Raw genomic sequence first — 25,000 nt, forward strand, 5'->3', positions numbered from 1 at the left:
CAGCTTGGACACATCCAGCTTGGACACCCAAGTCAACTACAAGCAAATCAAGAGGAAAACAGCCAATTGGTCCTCCGAGAGGCAGGATGGAAGATGGACCAGCAAGGATGTTTAACATGGTAACGAACCACATGGAAAGGACAAAGGACAGAAGGATCCAGAGGCATTGCTGCTGTGGTTTGAGTAAAGTAACAACTTACCATGGTCTGCGCATCCACCAAGTGAAGACAAAGTGTGTTGGCAACAGCCAGCCGCAAACTTGCACTGCGTTAGCAGGTCAGACAAGGAGGCATCACAGCCAGGCTGAGCACCACAGAGCTAGTGAACCTGACATTGCGGCGGGAATGGGAGAGAAACACCAGTCTTCGGGGCAGATCCTACAGCAGCAGAACACCCCACAGCAGGAGAACAGCACAGCAAGTTTGAAGCAGCAAGTTGGCAACATCGTACACATACAGACCGTAAGAATCCATCCAGAGAAGTATGCACAGAAACCCCAAGTCAAGTGGCCAAAGTCCTGTGAGAAGGAAGTATGGAGAATGTTTGACCCTCTAGAACTCCCTAAAGGGCAACACAACCTCCAAACTGAACATTTTCGGCCATCTCCACGAGGAGGGGAGAAACCGGTTTGGAGTCAAGCCTGTGAAGAGGCCAAGCCCCAAACAAAGGGGAAGGCCGGAGAAGGAAATTTTCCAGCTGGTGAAGGAGTAACGTCTCTTGAGGAAGTCATGGAAGAAAGCTGAGCCATAAGAAAGTGGGCTTGAAAGATCTCAGGGACAAGATCAAGGAAAGGCTTGCACACCTCAGGAGAGCTGAAAGGATAAAGAAGCAGAGAAGCCACAGGGAGAAGGCAGGGACACGCTTCTTCCGGGACCCCTTCAAATTTGCCCACAGTCTCCTGGAGGAGAATAAGACCGGAAAACTACAGGTCACCAAGCAGGAGCTGGAGCAACACATCTCAGACCAGCTGAGCGACAACCTGAGAGCAAAGCCCCTTGGATAACCAGGCTATGTACCCCACCCACCTGAGCCCTCGACAGAGTTTGACACCTCCCCACTCAGGTGGGCAGAAGTCAAACAGGTAGTTTGGGCTAAACGGAGTTCCATACAAGGTATGTTATGGAGCCTCATGGTTGCGGCTTGGAGAACTGAGTCCATCTCTTTGGCATGATGTCAAGCAGTCACCACCTTCATCCCAAAGGAGAAAAGACTTCCAACACCTCAGTTCAGTCAGTTCAGAGGCATCGCTCTGCTGAATGTGGAGGGGAAAGTATTTTTCTCTATCCTGGCCAGACGGATGACGAGCTACCTTCTAGCAAATCAGTACATCGACACCAGTTGCCAAAATGCAGGAGTCTCAGGATTCCCTGGCTGCATTGAACATTCAGCAGTGATCTGGGACCAAATCCAGACAGCCAAACGACGCAAAGAAAACCTGCACATAGTTTGGCTTGACCTGGCAAATGCCTTCGGCTTTGTTCCTCACCAGCTCATTACGTACGCCCTCAGTTTCTTCCACGCATCATCATGCGTCCAGAACCTGGTAGCCACCTACTTCAACAACCTGTACGCTTGCCACACAACCCGGGATATCTCAACTGACTGGCATCGGCTGGAGAAGGGGATAGCAATGGGATGCGCCATCTCTCACATCCTCTTCACTGTGGCTTTTGAGGTCCTCTTGATAGGCGGAAGACGAAGATGAAATGAGGGGTCAGAGCAGAGACAAGCCAAAGATTACCAGCCATGAGATGCTATATGGATGACGTCACCACCCTTCTCTAAACAGCAGCCTGCACAGCCAGACTCCTCAGACGGCTAGAAGAGCTACTAGCCTGGGCTCGCATGAAGGTCAAGCCATCAAAATCCTGCAGCCTGTCGATCCAGAAAGGGAACAGGAATGAAAACATCATCTTCACTGTGGCTGGTGAAAGAATCCCCTTACTGGCAGAAGCACCTGTGAGAAGCCTCGCCAGAACGTACACGGCAGACCTCTCTGATAAGAACATGGCTTCAGCTGTTAAAGCCCAACTTCAGGAGGGCCTTCACGGTGATGCTGGAAGCTGGAGGCAAAGGCCAACAACTTTATCTGGAAGTGGCTCGGCCTTCCATGTTCCCTCTCCACCACGGCACTGTTTGGGAGAAACATCCTGTAGCTCCCGCTGCAGTCCATCAGTCTAGGATACAAAAAGGAGAAGGTGAGACTCCACTTCAAACTGAGAGACTCTACGGACCCAGAAATTCAAGCTGCCAACCCTCAGATTTGCACTGGACGGAAGTGGAATGCATCCCAAGCAGTTGACCAGGCAGTGGAACGGCTGAAGCACCAGGAGATCGGTGGGTGTTACACAGTTGGGCAGATCTGGTCTGGGATGGGCAGTAGCACCAAAGAGCTGGTCCAAAGCGTCCAGGAAGGAGAGGAAGGATCTTGTGAACTCTGAAGTTGCCAAAATGGAGGAGGAAACATACAAGATTAAAACAGTGAGCCAACAACAGCAAGCCAGATGGACAACTTGGGAGGCTGTGCAGCGCTGTCACAGGGAAGGTACAGGAGACGGCATGACAAGGTCCTGCGCAAGCTCGCAGAGGTCCTGCGCAAGCTCGCAGAGGTCCTGGAAGCCCGCAGACAGCAGGTAAACCAGTCAGCAAGACTACCAACAACCCCGAAGTGGATCCAGTTTACCAGGCCAGGGACGACAGCACGGCGCAGCACGTCGCTCGCTCCTGTCGCTAGGAGGTGAGTGGCAGTTGGCAGCTGACCTCAGCCGCCAACTGAAATTTCCGGCAGAGATTACTGTAACATCCTTGCGCCCAGACATCGTGCTCTGGTAGAGCGGACAGTCCCATGGGAGGAGCACATGGAGTTCGCATACGAACAGAAGAAGGACAAGTACGCAGAGCTGGCAGCAATGTGCTCACAAGCTGGGTGGAGACCATTCATCTTCCCAGTGGAGGTCGGATGCAGGGGCTTCACCGGGACATCCGCACAGAGGCTACTGAAAACTCTGGATGTCACAGGCTCTAACAGGAGGCGAGCTATTCGCGACCTCGCAGAGGAGGCGAAGCAAGGGAGCTTCTGGCTACGGCTCAGAAGGAAGGATGGCACATGGGGGAAAGAAGGTTCTTGAGGGAGACGTTCTGGTATGCCGTCAGTACTTGTGCTTGACTCAGGGAGATGGACGTCCCCTGCAACTCATTCTACACAACAATAACAATGGGGCCAGAGAATGGGGTGAATATGGACCCTTCAGCAGGCTGCAGGGGGCGGCAGGGAGACGTCCCTGTCGCTGCTCCACCACCCATGTTCTGGGGGATAAAGGAGCGAAACATCAGTGAAGGGTGGCCCCCCAGCTGACGACCCTGCAGCCTACACAATGGCACCGTCGGAGGCGAGTCAGGCAGGTGCGACCACCTGTGCTTACATCTATAGGGTTATCAACGCTCTCTAAACTCTTTTTGATGAAACCAATAGAACTTAATTATTGTCCGTGTTCGACAAACTGTGGCCAGGGTAACTGTGGCCAGGGTACCTGTGGTCTGTCCTGCTCTTGTCCTGCGCGATGCCTCTGGTGTCAGGACTCTGATACAGCAGAAGATCCTGGAGCTCCAGCAGAGACCGTTGCAGCGCCTTCAGGGCCTTGTGACCTGGAGGAGAAGGACACAGGAGTCAAGACACCCGCCAGGCAGCCCGCAGTTCCACAGCTCGTGCGGAAGATAATAATAATAACAAAACAAACCAGAACAAAGACAGACAGACATTCTGCCCTGTCTAGCAAAGCCTCCCTCTGTGGGCACCAAGTTGACAATTCATCGCCTTCAGCCACAGCTCTACACAAACATCCCTGCCACCCTGCCTGCGCCTTGTCCATGTGCCAGTGGTTATTAATTCACATCTGAAATCCTGAGGAAAAAAAAAACCTGTAATCCATTATTATGGAGAGAGAGAGAAAGAGGGGGAGAGGAAGAGGAGGAGGAGGAGGGGGCACAGATCCCATCATCTTCAGCGCTAATCAAAAGTACACGGAGCCCGGCAAAAGCCGCCGCCCTCTCTCCCATAGCGACGTGCTGCTCACAATTCAGGAGGACGGCCCCACATCAATCATTCGCCAGCGCGGAGAGTCAGGCAATAAATATGCAAATGAGAAGCAGGCGCTCTCGGAAAGCAAGGCGCGGCGCTAAGAAAGGAGGCATACAAATGTATTAATTGCCCATAGCCAAAAGAATCCTCCGAGTGTGGCCTCTGCTCGTAAAGGTAAAGGAGTGTTGGCGGTGCCGAAACCCGCCAGGCCCGTACAGAGGGCTCAGCAAGACGCTTTCGTTCCGTATGGGCTGTCTGCAGCTCTAATTTACGATTACTCCAGGAATCCAGAATCAAAAACAAGGTAAAAATTACCTCGTTGACACTTCAGACGGCAAGAAATGTTTGGGCAATTTATATCGCTGAAGTGAATATCTCTGATTACCTCATTACCGTGGCACCTGTCAAGACCTGATATATGAAGCAGGAAGTTAACAGTCGGCTAGCAGGAAATGAACTTGAAGTTGATGACTTGGAGGCAAGACAAATGGCGAATTCTGACAAGGGCCAAATTGTGATGGCTAGATGACTAGCTCAGAGCATCTTTACACAGGCAGGTGTTGTGAGGTGCTCCTGGATAGCAGCGATTAGTACAGGTCAAAAGTGCCCCAAGGAAAGACAACCAACCGTTCAGCACGTGGGGAGCAAAGCGTAGTCTAACGGTCTAGCCTGCCTGTCTGATCCCACCGTAGACCCACTGAAGCCCAAACCGCTGAACACAACAAACACACACGGTGAGGACACACGTACGTTGACCTGCAGCGTACGGGGCTGCGTGGCTGTAGAGTGACCTGAGAGTACTGACCCTGACCACTGGCCAATGTGATACAACGGGCATGTGAGCACCAGAACTGGACCAAGAGAAGAAAGCAGACTGGTTTGAGAAATTACATTTAATTTTAATTATGGGGACAGTGAGGTGCTGTCAGAGTCCTGCTGACGCTGCCAATGCTGTTCAGGTTTGAGCTACGTAAAGAGTTTGTGATGTTCAATTAAACATTTATCAGCGTGGCTTAAGGAAATAAATATATCCAATAATACTTCACTACAGAATATTAGGGGAGCAAATCTGATTGGCCGTGAGCATCACACATCTACGGCTGCTGCAGACAGCAGCAGCACTGGATGCTACGCCACAGGAAGTGAATCAGGACAATAGCCTGAAATGTCATACGTTCACAAGACAAAACATCCATTCCACTCACTGTTCTTTAATGCTCCGGCATACTCCGACCCGCCTTTACTCTTGAACTCTGGGAAGGTGTCTGGCTGTGGAAGCTGATTGGCTGTCACAAGAGCCTTCTGCATTTTGATTCGTCCTTCGAGCAACATGTCCCAAAGAGCTGCAAAGGGGATGAAAACACTTAATAATGAAATGAAAAAACACTTGTCTCCAGACAGACAGTTGTGCTATAGTTATTAAAGCAAGTGACGCAAAAAAATGTAAAAGAATAAAAGAGTAAAGTAAGTAAAAGAGTATCAAATCTGTCCTTAGAATCACCGTGTTTGCTAACAGGGAGCAGCATTGAAGTCAACCAGCATCTACGTCTTTTTAAAAGCTCACTGACCAGTCTGGGAGGGGACACGTACCGAGCTGATTTCTCACTGCTTTCCCCTTGTCCACCTCTTCATCCACCTTCTCCTTCGAAAATGTCATCACAGCCCCAGAGTCATCGACATCCTCATCGTCGTCCACATCTTCTTCTTCTGAGCCGTCTTCACTCTCTTCTTCGCCACTGTCCTCCTCATCCTCACTCTCTCCCAGGTCATCCATGCCTTCGGTGAGTTGGTGGAAGTCGGTCACTTCGGGGAGGGTCGTGTCACCAGCTTTCATTTTGGAGACGGAGCGGGATATTTGTGAGATATCATCACTGATGTGGTCTTCCTCCTCTTCCACCTCCTCCACGCTAGTGTCATCATCTTCATCTTCCCAGTCTTCATTCAACTGTCCCTTTTCAATATATTCTTCCTCATCACCCTCATCATCTTCCTCAGCTGAAACATCAATCAAGCAATAATAATTAAAAAATCAGGAATCAGGAACCAATTTTCCAAATGTTAGTAGACATGAGCACCAACGTGTTTTACGTACAGGAACCTTCAATCTCTTTCCGTAGTTCCCTACGGGACGTGGCCTTGCCGCGGTAGCGTTTATCCGTGTCTTCCAGTAAGGCTGTCGTGCGCCTGCGCAGCCCTGCAGAGGGCAGGTCTTCCTCCTCATCTTCATCAAACCGCTCTACGACTCTGGCTTTGGTCTCTGCAAAGACAGTGGCAGTGCATTTAACTTTAAAGTATCTGAGCCACGACCGTAAAGAACGACGGCTACCGTGAATTACTGGTCAGGTGGCATCCAAGATACACGTAAGTCCCATAAACAAACAGCGAGGTTTATAAATCACCGTGTTACGTGTGTTTTGAAGTCAGAATTGTAGTTTAGCTCACAACAAAGATCCGATGGACAGCTTAGATAAATAGAATATGAGCAGCTCTGGAATACAAAATCTCATATATATTTTATAAGGACATAACAGAATAAAACACACATCTACAGATATTTAAATGTTAACCATGTGAAGTTATCGACTACTGTAGGTAATGTATTCCCAGCGTGCTACCATGTCGGTCAGTCAGGTTATGTCTAAATAGTTTCCTTTGCTCATGCGCAGCACAATTGTCGATTCTTAACAGGCTGCGGATAAACAGAGTTTAAAATACCTTCATCCTGGTCGTCTTCGGGATCTACGAAAGTGGGCAGTGGGTTCAGCAGATCGGACAGCTGCTGCGATATAGAGGCAGACATGTTTCTCCCCACCATGTGCGGTCGCGCTCGCCACGTCATCACTGTGCGCCGCGGCTGTAGTAGAGGATTCGTGCGCTCGTGGAGAGTCTCGTGCGCTGGAGGAGTCTCGTGCGTTCATTCATTACCATTAAGGCCATTATGAAAACATCCACCCCATCTAGTCCGACAGAAACAGCAAACACATCTGCAGAGATAACACAGAGAATTATTAGCGCCTAGGCTGAGATAAAAGCAAAACTGGAGGAGGTAAACGGGCCTAAATTTTAAACAACGTCATTTAATAGCTACTTGCAATTACTGAAAAAGTTTAATTTTTAATTCGATTAATGTCCTAATATGCGTATGACTGTATAGCACAATCGTATTTGTGATTTTTGACATTCTGGGCAAAATGTAATGATAAATGAGCCTATAAAAAGAATTGGACTAAAATAATGATCTGGAGCTTCTGCGTAATAAGCTTCAGGCGAGTTAAAGTCCCATACACAGAAACATTCGTCACTTAGATATTAAGATATTACTAAAAAAAGATTCTTAACAGATTTCTGGATCATTTTATTTGTAAAATATATGTGTAAATATGTAAATAATAGATATGTGAATGTGGTATCAATAGCACGTCTGCATTCATGATACCAATTTCAAACACTTATACACATTTCTGTTTTAATTTTCTTTATTCTTTGTGCAAACACAATATCATACAAATTAGTACAGCAGATCACAACTAAAATGTTTAAAGAATGAATACAAAAGTTTGGTTGTTTGCTTGGGGGAGGGAAAAAAACACTTTTATATATGCACCAAGTGGTTTTTATTATTTTTTTTAAATAATGCTGATATCCAAACCCCTGAAGGAAATAGTCGTAAACAACTGACTGTACTTTGTTCCTTACCGATCACTGCTGGAAACACCAGAATGTGCCCCACACTGCCACAAAATTCAAGTTAGTGTCTTGTTTCAAATAAAGGGTTGATAACTGTATTTTTAAGTTTCCCTTTGGAAGGCAAACTCTCTGAGACTCAGCGGAAAGATGTTTCTGCACACTCCAGTGAGCAGGAGGGATTTCATTTAAGCGTCTGTGTGATAAGGGCCTTAAGAGGCAAAGAAGTTCACGACTGTTGATTATGATACGTAGAAGAAACTGATACATCATAAACATAAAAACTGTCAGTGATTACTCCAGAGAGCTGATGAAAATTTTCCCCATCTATTACATGCCTGGACAATTGATACCACCACCGCATATCAATCAGAGCATGTTTTTGACATTCAGTTCTTAATTACACAAATATAAATTAGCAGTAAACCAGTGAAAGTCGTGTATAACATGGCCAGCTTGTATTTGTTGACATAAATAGATAAATACATTAAATAAATATATTCAAAAAGGAACAAATAAATAGATAAATACGTAGATAGATTAACTCATTGAAATATCCATATTAAGACCACAACGGAAAAAGCATTCATTTCCAGGCTGTCTTAAACCTGAGTCTGTTGGGTGGCCTCTGTTGGCCTGGCTGTCCTCGTGAGAACACTGGTGCTTGCACACGGCCGTCCTCGTGAGAACGCCAGCGCTACCACACGGCCCCTTCGCTCATTTCCGACGATGGCTGCGAGAGCTGGCTGCTGTAGCCGTTGCCGGCGAGGGCGTTCACGGAAGTGAAGGGACCGATCGGGCCACCCATGTCCGCAGAGATGCCATGAACAGAGGCCGGGGCGCCAGGCTCGGGGCTGGGAGTGTCACCTGGACGGTGGGACACCATTTCTCCGAAGCACTGGCCCTCATTGGAGGGGTGATGTGCCGTGTGGTGATGGTCCATGCTCCCCAGAGGTGTGCCCGCAGGCCCAGACGAGGGCACATAGCCCAGGTCCACAGGAGTCTGGGCCTGGGAGGATGGAGGGCCCTGAGGGAAGTAATCATAGTTGCTTCCTGGTCCATAGTATTCTCCTTGATAGTCTGGAGATATAGAGAGAGTTGTGGTTATAAGATATTATTAGTATATATTGGTATACAAATAGCCCACAAATATGGTTACTGCCAAATTTCTGTTTATCGTGCTATATTAATATACATTAGTTCAATATTTTGCATGCAGAACATATATATATATATATATACACACACACACACCCTTCAGGGCCCTCCATATATATATGACAAGTCTTAGAAATATGGATCTTTGCAATTATGCATGTAATAGCACAAACATCTATAATAGTCAAAAATTCGAAACAGCCCCATTTAATTACACAACAGAAACAGAACGAAAAGGAATAATTAGTGCCCCTTAACGTAAAATATCTCATACCACAATTTTAATTTGGAAATTATGCTAATATTAAATTAATGCATTAGGCGTAATTAGTTTAACACAGGCCACTGCTTGAACCAATGGCATATATTATTCAGTGCACTTATTTCCTACTTACGGACAGTGTAATCAAACATTAGCTCACCTCCATAATAGGAAAAGTGGCCGTTTGCCATTAATTCTGCAGGCTCCATCCGCTCGCCCAGCGTCCTCATTCTTCTGGGACTGCGGAAGAAGACGTGCCGTCTGGCCCCCAACGCGCTCAGCTGCTTCATCCGCCTTTCCTTGGAGCGCCGGTTCTGGAACCACACCTGACCACCACAGACGAGGAATAAAATGAACTCGGAACCAACCGGAATTCACAAATTTGAAAATACACGGATCAACGTCGTCTAATGTAGACTATTCAGTTTGACAAATGGGCCTACTTCTCTCTTGACTGCTAGAAACGAGTGGCCGGTAGCATAGATGAACAAAAGGCATACAATTTTACTAAATCTATGTATTTGCATTTCAAGAACAAAAAAGGATTAATGTTTTTGTTTGTTTGTTCTTTTAGGCAGGAGAGAAACAGTTTAGGGCTCCGTTCTCTCTTCCCTTAAACTGATACCTAATTATTTTTATTCATCCCAGTGATTTTGATGCTTCCAGTCAATATTTACATTATTATTTTCATGATTTGTGTACGAGTTGTTAACCAAATTGGTATAAAGCGGCGACTTCTGAGGTGCTATTTACGATATTCACGTTACAGCGAACATAATATCCGAATAATTCCTCAACATTCATTCATTCATCCCTTTCTTTCTTTCTTTCTTTTTCCTTTCTTCCCCGTTACTAAACGTCTACGTGCACGCGCCCCACCTGAATGACCCTCATGTTGAGGCCCGTCTCCTGCGCGAGCTGTTCTCGGATGTGTCTCGTGGGCTTCGGCGTGGCCGCAAACGCCGCCTTCAGCGTCTCGAGCTGCTTCGCTTTGATCGTGGTCCGCGGCCCGCGACGCTTGGCACCCAAATTCTGCTCGTCGTTTTCGTTGCTGCAGGTCTCTTTATCCGAGAGGTGTCCCGTCTCAGAGTCCTTACAGTCGTCGTGGGGATCTTGGGAATCTGGAGATAAGCTCGGGTCACTGCACGTTGTTACTGTAAAATAGCAAACGAGAAAGCATTTTTTAAATAAAAGTCTATAGCTAGTATTTTTATAGAATAGCCTATTTAAATGTTTATATTATTAACAACAAAATTTGTTTTTGCGATTTTTTTTTTGTTGTTGTTGTTAACATAAATGTAATAAAAAGTGCTAGTAAATTTGGTGGTCCGAAAGTGCTTTTAAGTTGTACAAATAAATAAATAAATAGACCTTATTGGCAACAACGTTTCGATTTTGTTCAAAAAGACTAAAGCTAAAACTTGCTATAGGCCCATATGCAATTTAATGCCACGGTCCACGTACTTGAAAGAAGGTTTGTGTCTTTCCCGTTGCTGTTGCTAAGGTAATCCTCTTTGCAGACGAATTTATACTCGTCCAGTATGTAGAGCTCTTCACCGGTGGAGAGTTGCTTGTTACACATGATACAGGTGAAACAGTTCAGGTGAAAGACTTTGCTTCTGGCTTTGCGAACGAGGTCGTTAGGGGAGATGACCTGTGCACATCCCCCACATTTAGTCCCGTAGCGTCTGCACGAGGAAGGAAGGAAAATGTCGTTATCAGTGTCTTACCGCCGAATTACTACGAGCACATGGAATAAAACATTTAATTGGCATCACTTGCACTAAACGTTATGATGTTACAGTGATCAGTTACTGGGTCGTTTTAAGCACCTCCACCAACATACTCTACAGGAAAGCTGTTTTGTTGAAATGGTTTCTTCAGAAAGTCTGGCTTCATTTTTTCCAATTTATAGGATTACGAATTGTTTTGAATTTACTATGTTTTGTACTTACCTATTTATTAAATTACATTATTTTTTTGCCTCGGCCTGTGATTGGAAATGTATCCCTGTTTGATTTACAAACGTATAATATATTGTGACCTATTTATTGAGGCGTTTATTTATTGCCATTTGTATATGCGAAAAATGTCCTATTGTTTTCAAGGATTTACCTAAGACAAATCCGTTAAAATGCACACCCCAATGCGCATTTAGTATTTCTTTTTTTTATTTACAACAAACGCGTGTCGACCGGATGTCTACGATTCGTCTGTCTGCGGGATTCCTCCTCAAGCTGATTTGTAATTCTAATCCACTTATCACAGTTTCCTTCGCGTTTTGGCAAACACACGCGTGTGTGCAGGGAGATTGGGTCGAGGCGGGGGATTGTCCCGCCAGGTATCGCCCTAAGTCTCATCCCGGGCTCTGCCTGACACTCATACCTTGTAAACAAAGAAAATGCTATTGCCCTAATGCCTCGGAACAAGTTGATATGTCTTTTTAATAAAAAAATCGTCTTATTGCACGCGTTAATGAAAAATGCATTCGTATTGTAGCTTTTTTAAATTCAATCCAGGGTGTCTTCTTCTGAATAAACCAGTCTAGAGGTTCACGGAGCGGCTGTAAAAAATGGGCCTGTTTATAGATTATACAGCATTGTTATTTTAGGTGATTGTCTATTTATTCGTTACAAATCGCATTTAAATTCATATAAACGAATAACAAGGTTGTCATGTTACTGGGAGAGTTGCTCCCACTCAAAGTTGGAATGCTTACCTTAAAAAGTCTGTTTTGCAATAGAGTCTTCCCTCTCTGGAAAAACACTTTTCTGTTAAATTGCACTTACAGTCACAGCACTGAACGCATTTGGCATGCCAAGCTCGATCCAACACGTTAAGCAGAAAGCGGTCCAGAATAGGCCTCTCGCATCCAGCACAGTGGATCATTTTAAACCGAGGCACAACGTCCACGTCCTTTCACAGAGGCAAGTAACCGCTTTATTGTGTAGAGAAAATTGTTCGCAGCCTAATAGAAAATAGTCGATTCTTCAGGAGTCCCAGAGACGCAGGCGAGTCGAATCCGTCGAAGTATTCCAAGTCCATCAAAATGAATGTGCAAACACTACCGAGGCAAAACTGTCCCGATTGTACAGTCTGGTGCAAAAAATAATGGTCGTAAGGAAATGTAAAATAATAAACATATTTATTTTGTTATATTTATGATTGCTATTCTTCAAATTCACTATCTGTAGTTTTAGTGTGTCAACTTGAATTACCAAAAGCGAGTTGAAGAGGTCGTACCAAATCTCCAAAATATGAATGTAAGTGAACGTGTTGAACTCTATGCGCAGGTTGGTAGACGGCAAAGTCAAAGGCGATCACTCCAAAATGATGAATATTCCCGGGTTATGAAATCTATAACATTGCTTCAGTTGACTTCGCGTAACGTACGCCACAGTCCGTGGACGAGCGTCAGTAACTGGCACGCGTTTGTTAGCGGGTGAGGTGCCACAGTCCCGACCCCCCCCCCCCCCCCATTACGTCATGCTGGATCAGAACCAATCAGGTTCGGGCCATCGAGGTGACAACCTCATCCCTTTACCTTTTAGTAGCACGCGTCCAGGACTTAAGAAAGGGGTGGGCTCAATCTATGTTGCTTGTTTTAGAATTGTCCTTTTCAGTTTATTTTGATTTTGTAATTTTGGTATTGTGATTAAACTAATCTTACTGCAAAAAAGAGGAGATATATAGATAAATAAAAGTGCATAAACAAGAATACGAAAATACATTTTCTAGAGAGGGGTTATTTGGGTTATTAAATAAGTTACACCGGCTGGCATATATTGAGTTGTATTCTGTTGTTAACGGCGACCCACTACTGCCAAAGGGAATACAACATATATTTAAATGCATTCTGCTTTAACACGTTGTAAATTATACAACTTACTTAGCGTCTATAAAAACGAACTCTATTAGGACAAATTGACCATCATGTTACCATATAAGCAGAAAATAGGCTTACATCGGACAAAAGAGTGATGTCAACACACAAAAGCTTAAAGGCATATTACGTGGGCTTCATTTAAGTATTAGACACATTTGAGAAAGAGAATAGCAATTTTTACCACATATGTTTTCATATAAACAGTAGGCCTTAGCCTACGCTTGATACAATAAACTTCATTTTTTTCCGTAATAGATCCGAAATTTATTTAAAAAAAAGATCATTTTCACGTATGAAATATGCGAGTAAGATATGTACGAAATAAAAGGCGAAGCCAGGAAAACGTCTAAGAAAGTGCGTTCCCTTTCCATACGAATTAAACACAGCCGATTTGAAAGGATCTGCGCAGTTTCGAGGTGGTGACTAGGCTCGTCTCGTGGGAAAAGTAAAGTGCGATAGTTTCCACGGCAGATGAACGCCTGCGTGATTATTCCACACTACGGGAGGGACGGCGAGCCCCTCTAATGATGATAATATAGAGTCTGATAGACGCTCCCCGGACGATGTTATCGCGCAATAGGCAGCGCACTGGGGCAAATCTGCGGCGCTGGGAACAGCGAGATAGCGGATTTTCTGCGCCACAGAATAGGAAACATACAGCTGGCATCGGCTCTGTTTGTCGCAGATATGACAAACCCAGGGTTACGAATCCCAACCATATTAAAACAGCTCATTCGCGTTACAAATACAGTCGAGCGAAGGCAATTTAGACAGCTTACTCATATGTGCTTAACGTTTTGGAAATTAAAGCTCGTTGATTTAGTGCCCTCACAGAAGCATATCGTAAAATATATTTTTGTTAAGAAAGCCTTTTGGCCAGTCCTGAACTTAATTTATGACGAATTTGAATTTTTAATGCTACACAAATATATATCTCTTAAATATAAGTTAAGTCTACTTCTACTACTAATTTATTTGTAGTGAGGTTCTGCTGCTAATTTATTATTTAGGCTACTGCAAAACAATTTCTCTAGCAAAAACTATTCCACTCTAAAGGTGTTTGCATCGCACAGAGATCTCACATAGGATATTATAGTAGACAAAATATAAGAGTTCACGAGTGGGGCACACGGTGTGAAATATTAGTTTGCCAATCTGGTCCACTTTGGCTTCATCGCAGCGCCGAAGGACGGAGTTGGTTTTATAGCCCATAGATCAGGTGAAAGGCGAGGCTGTATTTTGGCCCGGAGAGTGATAGCTCACCCGCGTCAGTCACGGTTTATGTCCGTAGTCTGTGGAGCGGATGAGATGTATGCCGCAAACCTGCTAATGCGCATGCAGGTTTGCGGTTGGCCCGTGGTGCACGTAGCCATACAATGAGACGAAGAATACAGCACGGATGGTGGCACTTCATTATGTCTTTTGCGCTTGAGTGCATGTAAATAAATGGTGTGAGTTACAGTCTCTCTCTCTCTCTCTCTCACACACACACACACACACACACACACACACTCGCGCACTGGCACACGCATACACGCGCGCGAGCGCACTCTCTGCAGAGGCCTCGAGCGCTAAAACCCCGAGCCGCCCGCTGTCGCCTCGTGCTTTTTCCCACCGATTATTACCGCAAAAATGTGCGTCCAATCACACACCTGTCATCTGATTCCGCTCCAAAGTTTCCTTGCTAGAGTGTGGGACTCATTAGCGAGGTCACTCCGCGCGCACGCGGCCCTCCTCGAGGAGTTCCCGTATAGAACGCACGGGTGTTCTAGAACGGCTGTCGCTCTGGAGACGCGTCACGTCGTGCTGTGCTCGCGCGGCGCGTATTCGGCGGGCAGTAATCAAACGGAAGCTTCCCACTGTTTGTTTTTGGATCCCCCTTCAGCTCATTAACACGTGTTAATTGCTGCTAATTGGTCTTAACGAGATGAGATGAGAACCCAGCGGGACCGATCTCATTTGTGGAAAACACAATTGATTATCATTTGCCAAATAAACCACTCCGCATAGGGTGGGCGCCCGCGCCCGTGTGTGTGTGTGTGTGTGTGTGTGTGCGTGTGTGTAATTTGGTTTAAGGTCTAATTAATAGTCAGTACATTGTCCACAATGGAGTTCTTTACCAATTACTTTTGTGATGAGTCATACACCTCTAAATGCTTAAATCCAGTACGTACTGTTCCACATAACGAGTTTTCAGCATTCTGTGGTTCAACTCTGGTCTGAGATCAGATGTACAGTTCTAAGGTTTGTGATCATGGCAGTGAGTGGATGGAAGTGTCGCAGGACGAGAGAGACACACCACTATGTTTCACACTGGTCCTTTAGGACACGGAGGGAAGCCTTGAAGCAGAACACAGACTGAAGATTACAGGAGGATCGAGGTGTCCTGCTGCAGTTTCAGCATCACACAGGCAGACATCACTCTCTCTCTCACCACATGTGTGGCTGCTTGTTAGTCAGCTCAGGGTGTGTCCACGGGCAGCTCGTGCCTCCCCCTCCTGGAGGGCGGGACTCAGCTCCCAACTTGGTTTTCAAGACGGCTGCGACGCCATGTTTTGGACACGGAGCTTCACGGCATTGTTTTTATTGTTAATACCACTTCAGTACTTTAGTGTTTCCTGGTTTGGCATCAACACCCTTATTTGCTGTCTTGCTATTGGGGGGGAGGGAAAGGGGGCGGGGCCAGGGTGTGACGAGGGTGGGAGTCTGTGTCCATCGTCAAGCTTCCTCTCGGGCCGCACCATGGTTGGCCTCGTTGCCATGGACGTCGCCGTGGCGAAGGGTCCGTTCAGCGACCCATGGTGCCAGCACGCGACATTCCGCAGCTCTGCGTGGCGAACACGCCGACCGCCAGCGGGAACCGTAGCTCGGCGGAAACAAAAGAACAAACAAATCGAAAGCTCTCGTGGAACAAGCCCATGGAGCCCGGTCCGGTCTCGGTTCAGTGACAGGAGTGAGGGAGTGGAAGAGAAAGAGAGAGGGAGAGAGAGAGAGAGAGAGAGAGAGAGGGAAAGCAAGGAGGGAGAGAGAGAGAGGGAGATCCCTGGGGAGCTAGCGCCTAGAGCATGTTGATGATGGAGATTGATGCACGCAGAGTCGCAGACGGGCCAGACACAGAGCGAAATTAAAAGCCTATTTTGTCGCGTTGTAAAAGGACAGAATGGTGGGAGGGGGGGGGTGTGCTCCCCCCACGCACCCCTGCATCACCCCTCCGCCCCCCCATGTACCTCTTTAGTGTCATCAAACCTTCAGGGACAAGAGCCGTTACATGCCTCTCTCTCTCTCTCTCTCTCTCTCTCTCTCTCTCTCTCTCTCTCTCTATCTATCTGCATGGTCACACACACATTGTGAGCTAGAAAATAATGCAGGCCAACCTAACACTATCACAAAGCTAATTCATCTACCACATTAAAAAGAACAAGAGAGAGAGAAAGAGAGAGAGAAAGAGAGAGAGACAGAGAGAGAGAGAGAGAGAGAGAGAGAGAGAAAGCAAAAAAATATAATCAGTATACTAACATATTTTGAAACAAGCATGCCTCTCAACATCCAAACCCACTTCTGAACCTTCTGGACCCCCCGGTCCAGACCCCCCCAGCCTCTCCACCATTTCACATCCACCTTTTGAAGCCCCGCAGAGAGTGTGGCCTCCTCCGACTGTGACTGGCTAGTCTCTAACTACACTCCACTTATTGGGACATAATTTGCAGATCATTTATTCTCAATCTGAATTTAATTGACCGGGAGGCCTGAGTGTGGACCAGGGACCCTGGAGCAGAGCCCTGCCTCCGAGCAGTTGGCGAAGAATAGGAACAGACTGGCAGACCGCACGGAGGAGGGGCACCGTAGACACACACACACACACACACACACACACACACACACACACACACACACACACACACGTGCATGGATACGGAGGTCAGACCTTTGTGAAGCAGGGAGTGGCGGCCAGCTGAGTTGCTTTGTGTAAGGCTAACAGTCATCACAAGTGCATCTGTGTGTGTGTGTGTATGTGTGTGTGTGTGTGCGTGTGTGTGTGGGGGGCTGACCTGAGCCAGGAGGCAATGATGGCAGCTCAAAGATGCATGTGCCTTGGGCCACCCCCCCCCCCACACACACACACACACACTTTACCTACCGAACCTTTACACTCCCTCCCCCTGACTCACTCGCTCACTCACTCGTCAGCTCCGCAGCCGTGAGGGCGACATTTGTGCTCAGTCCAGTCCCAGCAGTGTTCAGCCCAGACGAAGCCCACACCTCCCAGAACCAGCAGCAGGAGCGATCACAACCATTCACCCAGGGGTCACGACCTCCACGGCAGAGATAGCCCCTGCCCTCTCTCTCTCTCCCTCTCTCTCTCTCTCTCTCTCCTGCCATCCCCCACAGTTCCAGCACAGGGAGAAGGTGAGAGAAGAGTCACATCTCTCTACCCTCCTCATTCCTGCCGTAATGGTCCGTAGCTCCACAGACCTCGGTCAGCCTGCAACAAACCCCTCCCCACCCCATTCTCGGAGGTGCGTGTTCCACACTGTAGCCTGCACCACACAAGCAAACCAGCCCATTGCTGTATTCAAGTGCCAACTTCTATTCCAATCATTTTAATCACTTTATTGGGATTTATGTGGTGAGATGGTACAAGCCCATGTTAAAAGCTATGCTTTATTAGCATTTAAACAATATTACTGGCCTTATTATTCTAGAATGCAATGCAGTTAATACTGCGGTGATCTATTAGTAATTGCCGCCTTTCAAATAGTGTCAGTGCCTTTGATATTTTCAGCCCTTAATGCATGGGGAGATCCATATGTCAGTGTGATGGTCTGTGTGCTCTCTGAGAATCGTTCCCATGGCCTGCTGCTGTAGGCTTTTCACGCGAGTGGATCTACCAGGTGAGCTACAACGCGGAGCAAAATCACAATAACTAGACAGAAAAAAGATTTTTTAAAACCACAGCGATCAGATTCGATTAAGCAAAAACAGAGCAGAGAAGCTGTAAGGAGGCACGGAGCGTCTCCCCCTGCCGCTGGCTGGGGGTTTATCAGCTGCCCCCCACCGCTGTCCACTCTCACACCCACCACCCGTGACATGTGCCGGGGGGCCATTGGTCTGCCACCCTGGCCCCCGGCAGAGCCCCCAGATGGGGCTCACACAAAGGATTCCCCTCCGCCCAGACCTTAGGCAAGCTGGGCCGTCTCACGCCCGATTAACCCCCAATACCAGCGGCACTATTGATACAGTGGCCCCCAAGGTGGGGGGGGGGTAGATGTGCAGTCATCAGTGGGCGGGAGCAAAGTGGCCCGAAAGCTTCCGCCCCCTTTCTGATCGCACATTACAGGTCTGTGTGTCGGGTGAAGTTCTCCAGGGCTGGAGCAGTTCCTCAGGTTTCTCGGGTTCACGTCAGCCCTCCGTCCCCGTCCTCCTTTCGTAACTGTCCTTTTATTTCTAGAACCTTCTAGTCTGAACGAATGTTAATAAGGACCATAAGGAGGCCCACGTCAGTAAGCAATACCCAGCTAGTGCATGTTTATGGGCTCATGTCATAAGGAATGTCAGCCACCTACTTAATAGCCATGGCCCAGCAAGCTTTACCCTGTGAATCAGACACACGGGGGGTCTGTAATGATTCGGCTCTGTGTTACACAGTAGCATAGAGTTTATACCGATCAATCGCCATAATAAAGGATTGGTGCTCCAATAAGGAGCCTCCAGTGTTGTGATTCATTCTGACGATGGCCTGAAAGTGAGTCGATTGGAGCGTTTCGGGCCACGTTGTTAGTCGATATGGTGATCGTATCTGTGGTGGCAACCAGGCGTGAGAGCGGGCTGTGGGCAGCAAATTGACAGAAAGTGTCGGAAACAGATAAAATGATGCATTATGTGCAAGGGATATTCATGGGCCTGTGTGTGTGTGTGTGTTTGCGCATGTGTGTGTGTTTGCGTTTGGGTGTGCGGGACCGTAACATAATGCTCATCCTGTGATTTATCTGTTTCCCTCACCAGTTTCTGCACAGCACTGTGGAGCTACCAACACAGTACATCATATTCTGAATGTGTGTGTGTGTGTGTGTATCTTTATAATCAATGATGAATGTCACCAGTGTTCCCAGTGAGTGTGCCTGCATACATGTGCACACACGTGTGCGTGTGTGTGTGTGTGTGTGTATTTTTGAGTGTGTCCGTGTGTACATGTGTGCCCATGGGAGATAAGAAGAAAGAGGAACAAAAAGAGAGGGGGGGGGGCAGGGAGTGGGGGGGGGGGTATGAGTGGGACATCATGTCCGTATTATCACCATCATCCACTGGCATGCAGAAGCTCGACGGTCTCTTATCACTGGCCGCTGGCCTTCCTGTCTGAGCCCCGCCCCTCCACACCTGTCTGCTCTTTAAGATATGCTAATGAGGGGGACGGCCTATTCCTGTCAGGTCATTACCATGCATTACCCTGGACTCATCTCTGCGCTAATCCCTCATCTCCATAATCACATTTGGGATTTTTTTTCCTGCCATGAATGGAGATCCCTGACGTTGGGTAAATATAATATACACTGATTGAATATCAGAGGGCTGGAATGCGTTAACCGCATACGCGAGGATTACGTGGATTATTCCACTCATGAGTCGGACTGGATTTAAAAAAAGATGAATATAAAACCCTCAGAATGTGGCCACAAAATCACAAATTGTACATATTCAAATGTTGTGTAATAACAGATTTTAGACAACATACAAGTGTTAGTATCACTGTTTTATTACTATTACTTTAATTATTACTATTATTTGATAATTCTTGTAACATTTACATATTGTGGTAATTGTGGCAAACCTTTTCCAAAAGGTACATGGCTTGCACATGCAAATGAGCTTTTATCACTTCTATGGAGAACAGCAAGGACAGAGTGTGTTCTTATATTTATCACTACGGAAGTGTAAGTGACACCTGTCATTTCTGACAGCTCAAATGGTTCTCACCTGTCATGAGGTATAGGCAAACTTTTTCAAGTATTTAACAGGGGGCAAAAGTATGTGTGTGTGTGTGTGTGTGTGTGTGTGTGTGTGTGTGTGTGTGTGTGTGTGTGTGTGTGTGTGTGCCCACGGGAGATAAGCAGGGCCACGAAGGTGACAGGTGAGAAAGAGAGACACAGGGAGAGAGAAAGAGAGATACAAATAGACAGTCAGGGAGAGAGAGGGAGAGAAAGAGAGAGAGCGAGAGAGAGAGCGAGAGAGAGAACACTCTGGCTTCTATTCCATTCCATTCCTTCATTAAGAAAGTCTCTATTCCCCCCTCCCCCACCCTGCACACGGTCTCATCATCTGCCTGTCATTCCTCTTGGAAGGCTCAGGGTACAGTTTCTCATGAGGGCAGATGCAGGGCCAGGGCCTGAGGTAGGGGTAGGGGTAGGTGGTAGGGGGTAGGGTTAGGGGGTAGGGGTAGGTGTTAGGGGTAGGGTTAGGGGGTAGGGGTAGGGGGTAGGGTTAGCGGCTAGGGGTAGGGGGTAGGGGGTAGGGCCTGAGGTAGGGGTAGGGGGAAGGGGTTTGGGTTAGAGGGTAGGGGTAGGGGGTAGGGGGTAGGGTTAGAGGGTAGGGGTAGGGGGTAGGGTTAGAGGGTAAGGGTAGGGGGTAGGGGTAGGGTTAGGGGGTAGGGGTAGGGTTAGGGGGTAGGGGTAGGGGGTAGGGGTAGGGTTAGGGGGTAGGGGTAGGGTTAGGGGGTAGGGGTAGGTGGTAGGGGTAGGGTTAGGGGGTTGGGGTAGGGGGTAGGGTTAGCGGCTAGGGGTAGGGGGGTAGGGGGTAGGGTTAGAGGGTAAGGGTAGGTGGTAGGGGTAGGGTTAGAGGGTAGGGGTAGGTGGTAGGGGGTAGGGTTAGCGGCTAGGGGTAGGGGGTAGGGTTAGGGGGTAAGGGTAGGTGGTAGGGGGTAGGGGTAGGTGGTATGTGGTAGGGGTAGGGGTAGGTGGTAGGGGTTATGTGATATGGGGTAGGGGGTAGGGTTAGGGGGTAGGGGTAGGGGTATGTGGTAGGGGTAGGGGTTATGTGGTACGGGGTAGGGGGTAGGGTTGGGGGGTAGGGATACGTGTTAGGGGTTATGTGGTACAGGGTAGGGGTAGGGGGCGGGGTAGGGGTTATGTGGTAGGGGTAGGTGGTATGGGGTAGGGGGTAGGGGTAGGTGGTAGGGGTAGGGGTTATGTGGTATGGGGTAGGGGGTAGGGGTAGGTGGTAGGGGTAGGGGTTATGTGGTAGGGGGTAGGGGTAGGTGGTAGGGTTAGGAGTAGGGGTTATGTGGTACGGGGTAGGGGTAGGGGCAGGGGGTAGGGGTTATGTGGTACGGGGGTAGTGGGTAGGAGTAGGGGGTAGGGGGTAGGGACAGGGGGCAGGGTTAGGTCTTAGGGGGTAGGGGTTATGTGGTAGGAGTAGGGAGTGAGTGGGGGGGGGGGGGGGCACCACACTCGATGGCATGCATCTCTCAGCCAACACTAGATACCCTGATCCCAAAGTGAGGTGCAGTTCATAGCCCTGACCCCGGCTCCCCTAAGACAAAGACCCCTGCTGCCCCTCTCGTAGACAGCCACGCGCTGACTGCAAGCACCCTGCCCTGACCAACTCCTCACCTTTGACCTCACAAAGCGACCTCACCAGTAACCTGTGTGGCCCAGACTTTGCATGTTGCTGCCCACAATTTGATATCGATAAAGAAAAAAAAGCAATCAGGTTTAATATACAAGAGGCCGGATCAGTACCAGCTGCTCTCTGAGTGCATATAAATTCACCAGCCACCCATTCATAACATCAGAGCAGGTTACCTGTGCGGCACCACAGAGGTGTGACAGTGGCTGTGTGCTCCAGGAAACCACACTACATTAACCCCCGCAAGACCGCAGCAGAGTTCAGCCCCAGCTGAATCCTCTGGGCGCATACACACAGGTTGTTGGGTTAATAGGCTGATTACGTGCTTCTGTTCACTGGTTGATCTTTGGCTGCTGGTTCTCATGTATTATGTCATTAGGTTGTGTCTGCATGCATGTGTGTATTCGTGTATTATATCCCTGCCTGTGTCTGATGAGAGACAGACAGGTGCCCAGCTGCTGGGCCGGCCCCCTTCTCGCGTATGCCCCGCCCTCTCTTTGCATGTCTCATTTCAATATATTGAGTGGGCCATCTGTAAGCCATTCATCTCATTCAAAAAGCCGTTAGGAGAGCCGCCACCCCCCCCCCCCCCCCCCCCCCCTTCCCAGCATGCCCCTCAAGTTCATTAGCATAAACTCACGCTGGCATGCACAGACACACACTCACACTTATACACACATATGCATATGTATAAACATACTCGCACCTGTATAAGCGCACTTAAACCCGAAAGGGAGAATGTGAGGAGATGCTGAAGTTTAGGGCTGAAATGTTATTTTGAAGTACTTTTATGCTTCATTTTTTTCTATGAAGGGATTATTACAAACATTTATTTGTATCATTAGGTTGCCATATAATTTCTGAAGATTATGTTAATGAGCCATAACATTTTTATTTCATTTTATTGTAATAACAAATATATAATATTACCGCACACACACACACACACCCATGCACTCAGTAAGTGTGTGTGCACCAAAGAGTGTATTTCCCAACACTTCAGTGGCTTTTTTCATTTCCATCTCCTCCACACCCCCTCACCCCACCGCCAGCCCCGCAAACGCAGCCTCCTGCCCCTGTTTCCTCTCCCTCTCCTCCCCTGCTCCTCTCCCTCTCTCTCTCTCTCCTCCCCTGCTCCTCTCCCTCTCTCTCTCTCTCCTCTCCTCCCCTGCTCCTCTCCCTCTCTCTCTCTCTCCTCTCCTCCCCTGTTCCTCTCCCTCTCTCTCTCCTCTCCTCCCCTGTTCCTCTCCCTCTCTCTCTCCTCTCCTCCCCTGTTCCTCTCCCCCCTGCTCCTCTCTTCCCCTGCTCCTCTCTTCCCTGTTCCTCTCCTCCCCTGCTCTTCTCCCTCTCTCTCTCTCTCCTTTCCTCCCCTGTTCCTCTCCCTACTCCTCTCTCTCTCTCCCTCTCTCCTCGGGCCCTCGACACCCCACTGAGCCTCCGGCAGGTCATTCATCAACAGCCTTATCTTCCACACTGGACACTGCTTTCATGTCATTCCCCAGTCACTATGACAAGTGATATCAGTGCTTTTCCTCACTCTCCCTCTCACTCTCCCCCCCTCTCTCTCTCTCTCTCTCTCTCTCTCTCTCTCTCTCGCTCTCTCTCGCGCTCTCTTTCTCTCTCTCTCTCATTGAAAGGATGATGGGGAAATCAAGGTGGTTGATGTTGAACCCCCAACTCCTCTCTGATCACCTCTACCATGCCTGGTTCAGTGAGCCGAGAGCGGTCACATGGGTCAGGAGCAGACCCCAGGAGTTAGTTTTTTTTTAAAGGTGCAGTCAGCATTTCAAAGATTCATATTCCACATCACGCACTCTTAAAGTGTCTGATACACGAGTGAAGACCTACACACACTCATCTGATTTGACCAGACTCTTCCAGCAATACTGGTTTCGAAACCAACCTCTAGAAATTCAGAGTCCGTTTTGCTGGTTCCAAGACTTAGGAGCAGGACACAGGAAACTCGTCCTTTAACGGAGGCCCATGATGAATGGCCTTAGCTAACCTGCTCATGATGAAGCACTGTGCTCTCAGTAACTGGGCGGGGCTTTCCCAATGTATACAATCATAGAAATTATATAATATATATTTCAAAATGAAACTACTTAGATATTAGAACATACTGACATTTCACAATGTATTCTGTCTTGTGGGTGTTACTGTTCAGCCACTGACTTTTGGCCGTGTCCGTGTGTTTGTCCATCTGTGCCTGTCCATATAAGTACTTCCATGTGTGTTCCAGTGTGTGTGTGTATCTGTGTTATTCTTGTCACCTGTCCCTCGTTGTTGTCATGGTATTTAAGTTTCATATGTCTCGTCATTAGTTGTCAGTTGTTGGTTTGTTTTGACTGGCATGCTAATAAAGTTAGCACTAATAAAGTTAGCTATATGTTAACCTCCACGTTACAGTGGGCAAGATCCAGTTTCTTCTGCAGTTAAATACTGCATCTAAAGGATGGAGAACAAAAGGCATTGGAACTAGACACTATGTAGAAAATATGATGTAGGTTTAGAGCAAGTGGCAGTCTGGCTAAGCCAGGGTGAAGGGCAGAGGGCGGAGGTGTGAGGAGGGCGAGGGCTAGTGTTAATAGCCCAGCTGATCCTCCAACCGGGCCCCAGCTGACCCAAGCCTTTGTCTGGACGCTTCAGCCACTCAGCATGGGACCGAAACGTGTGTGGAGGGGGAAAACCAGCCAGCTCCGTTCTGCCAATCCACAGAGGCCCGAATGTCCACTGGGCTCCCGTGACCCAGGCCGGACGATACCGGCTCCTCTGAGCACTGCAAAAATCAGCCACACAGCCATTTCTCGTCATCTCTGACACCTTCAGGCCTCCGATTGTGATCTGGCCGTTGATTAGCACTAGCAAGTCACTAGAATCACGGCCGATAAATACTGAAATGGAAGATCGTACTGCTCCATCCACTCAGATTTGTTCAGAGCAAATCATATTCAATTTTATGCAGAACTTTCTTTTTATTATAAATAATAGCCATAGAGTTTGGATGGTGTAGGCCTGTCAAAATAATTCTCACAATAGAACTATCCATAGACATTTGTATAAATATATTCATGTCCTGAAACAAGAAGTTAATACAATGTTAATTAAATGATCATTTATCTGGTGTCGGGGCTTCATCTCATGAGCTAAAGTAACTTATAGTTAAAGATTCTACAAATTGCTTACAAATGAATGGTAGACGTCCATCACCGGTGCCCTAATAGCACTGTGTAATTACTTTCAAAAGTGAATTATCTTTTACAGGGCAGTTATTGAAAGTTGTCTGGCTGGGGCCAACGATTATTAAGGCCTT

The 25,000-nt window shown here is 47.5% G+C and overlaps 2 protein-coding genes across 2 annotated transcripts in view; both read right to left on the reverse strand.

The window, feature by feature from the left end:
• Positions 1–6,953, reverse strand: part of aatf (apoptosis antagonizing transcription factor) — a 14,835-nt gene extending 7,882 nt beyond the window's left edge. The window contains exons 1-5 of the mRNA XM_077010995.1: positions 6,794–6,953; positions 6,171–6,335; positions 5,669–6,073; positions 5,284–5,421; positions 3,531–3,645 (exon numbers count right to left, since the gene is read on the reverse strand). Of these exons, the coding sequence (XP_076867110.1) occupies positions 3,531–3,645; positions 5,284–5,421; positions 5,669–6,073; positions 6,171–6,335; positions 6,794–6,917 (947 nt within the window). The 5' untranslated portion in view covers positions 6,918–6,953. The remainder of the gene's footprint in view (positions 1–3,530; positions 3,646–5,283; positions 5,422–5,668; positions 6,074–6,170; positions 6,336–6,793) is intronic.
• A 625-nt stretch (positions 6,954–7,578) lies between these two features.
• Positions 7,579–12,590, reverse strand: lhx1b (LIM homeobox 1b). The gene is made up of 5 exons (XM_077010996.1): positions 11,902–12,590; positions 10,647–10,870; positions 10,062–10,336; positions 9,343–9,508; positions 7,579–8,842 (listed from the first exon to the last, which is right to left on the reverse strand). Exons 1-5 carry the CDS (start codon positions 12,069–12,071, stop codon positions 8,460–8,462), a joined length of 1,218 nt encoding a protein of 405 aa, XP_076867111.1. The 5' UTR covers positions 12,072–12,590; the 3' UTR covers positions 7,579–8,459.
• Positions 12,591–25,000: the final 12,410 nt, after the last annotated feature.

Source organism: Brachyhypopomus gauderio, chromosome 7, assembly GCF_052324685.1.
Source record: "Brachyhypopomus gauderio isolate BG-103 chromosome 7, BGAUD_0.2, whole genome shotgun sequence".
In the NCBI taxonomy this organism is placed as follows: domain Eukaryota; kingdom Metazoa; phylum Chordata; class Actinopteri; order Gymnotiformes; family Hypopomidae; genus Brachyhypopomus; species Brachyhypopomus gauderio.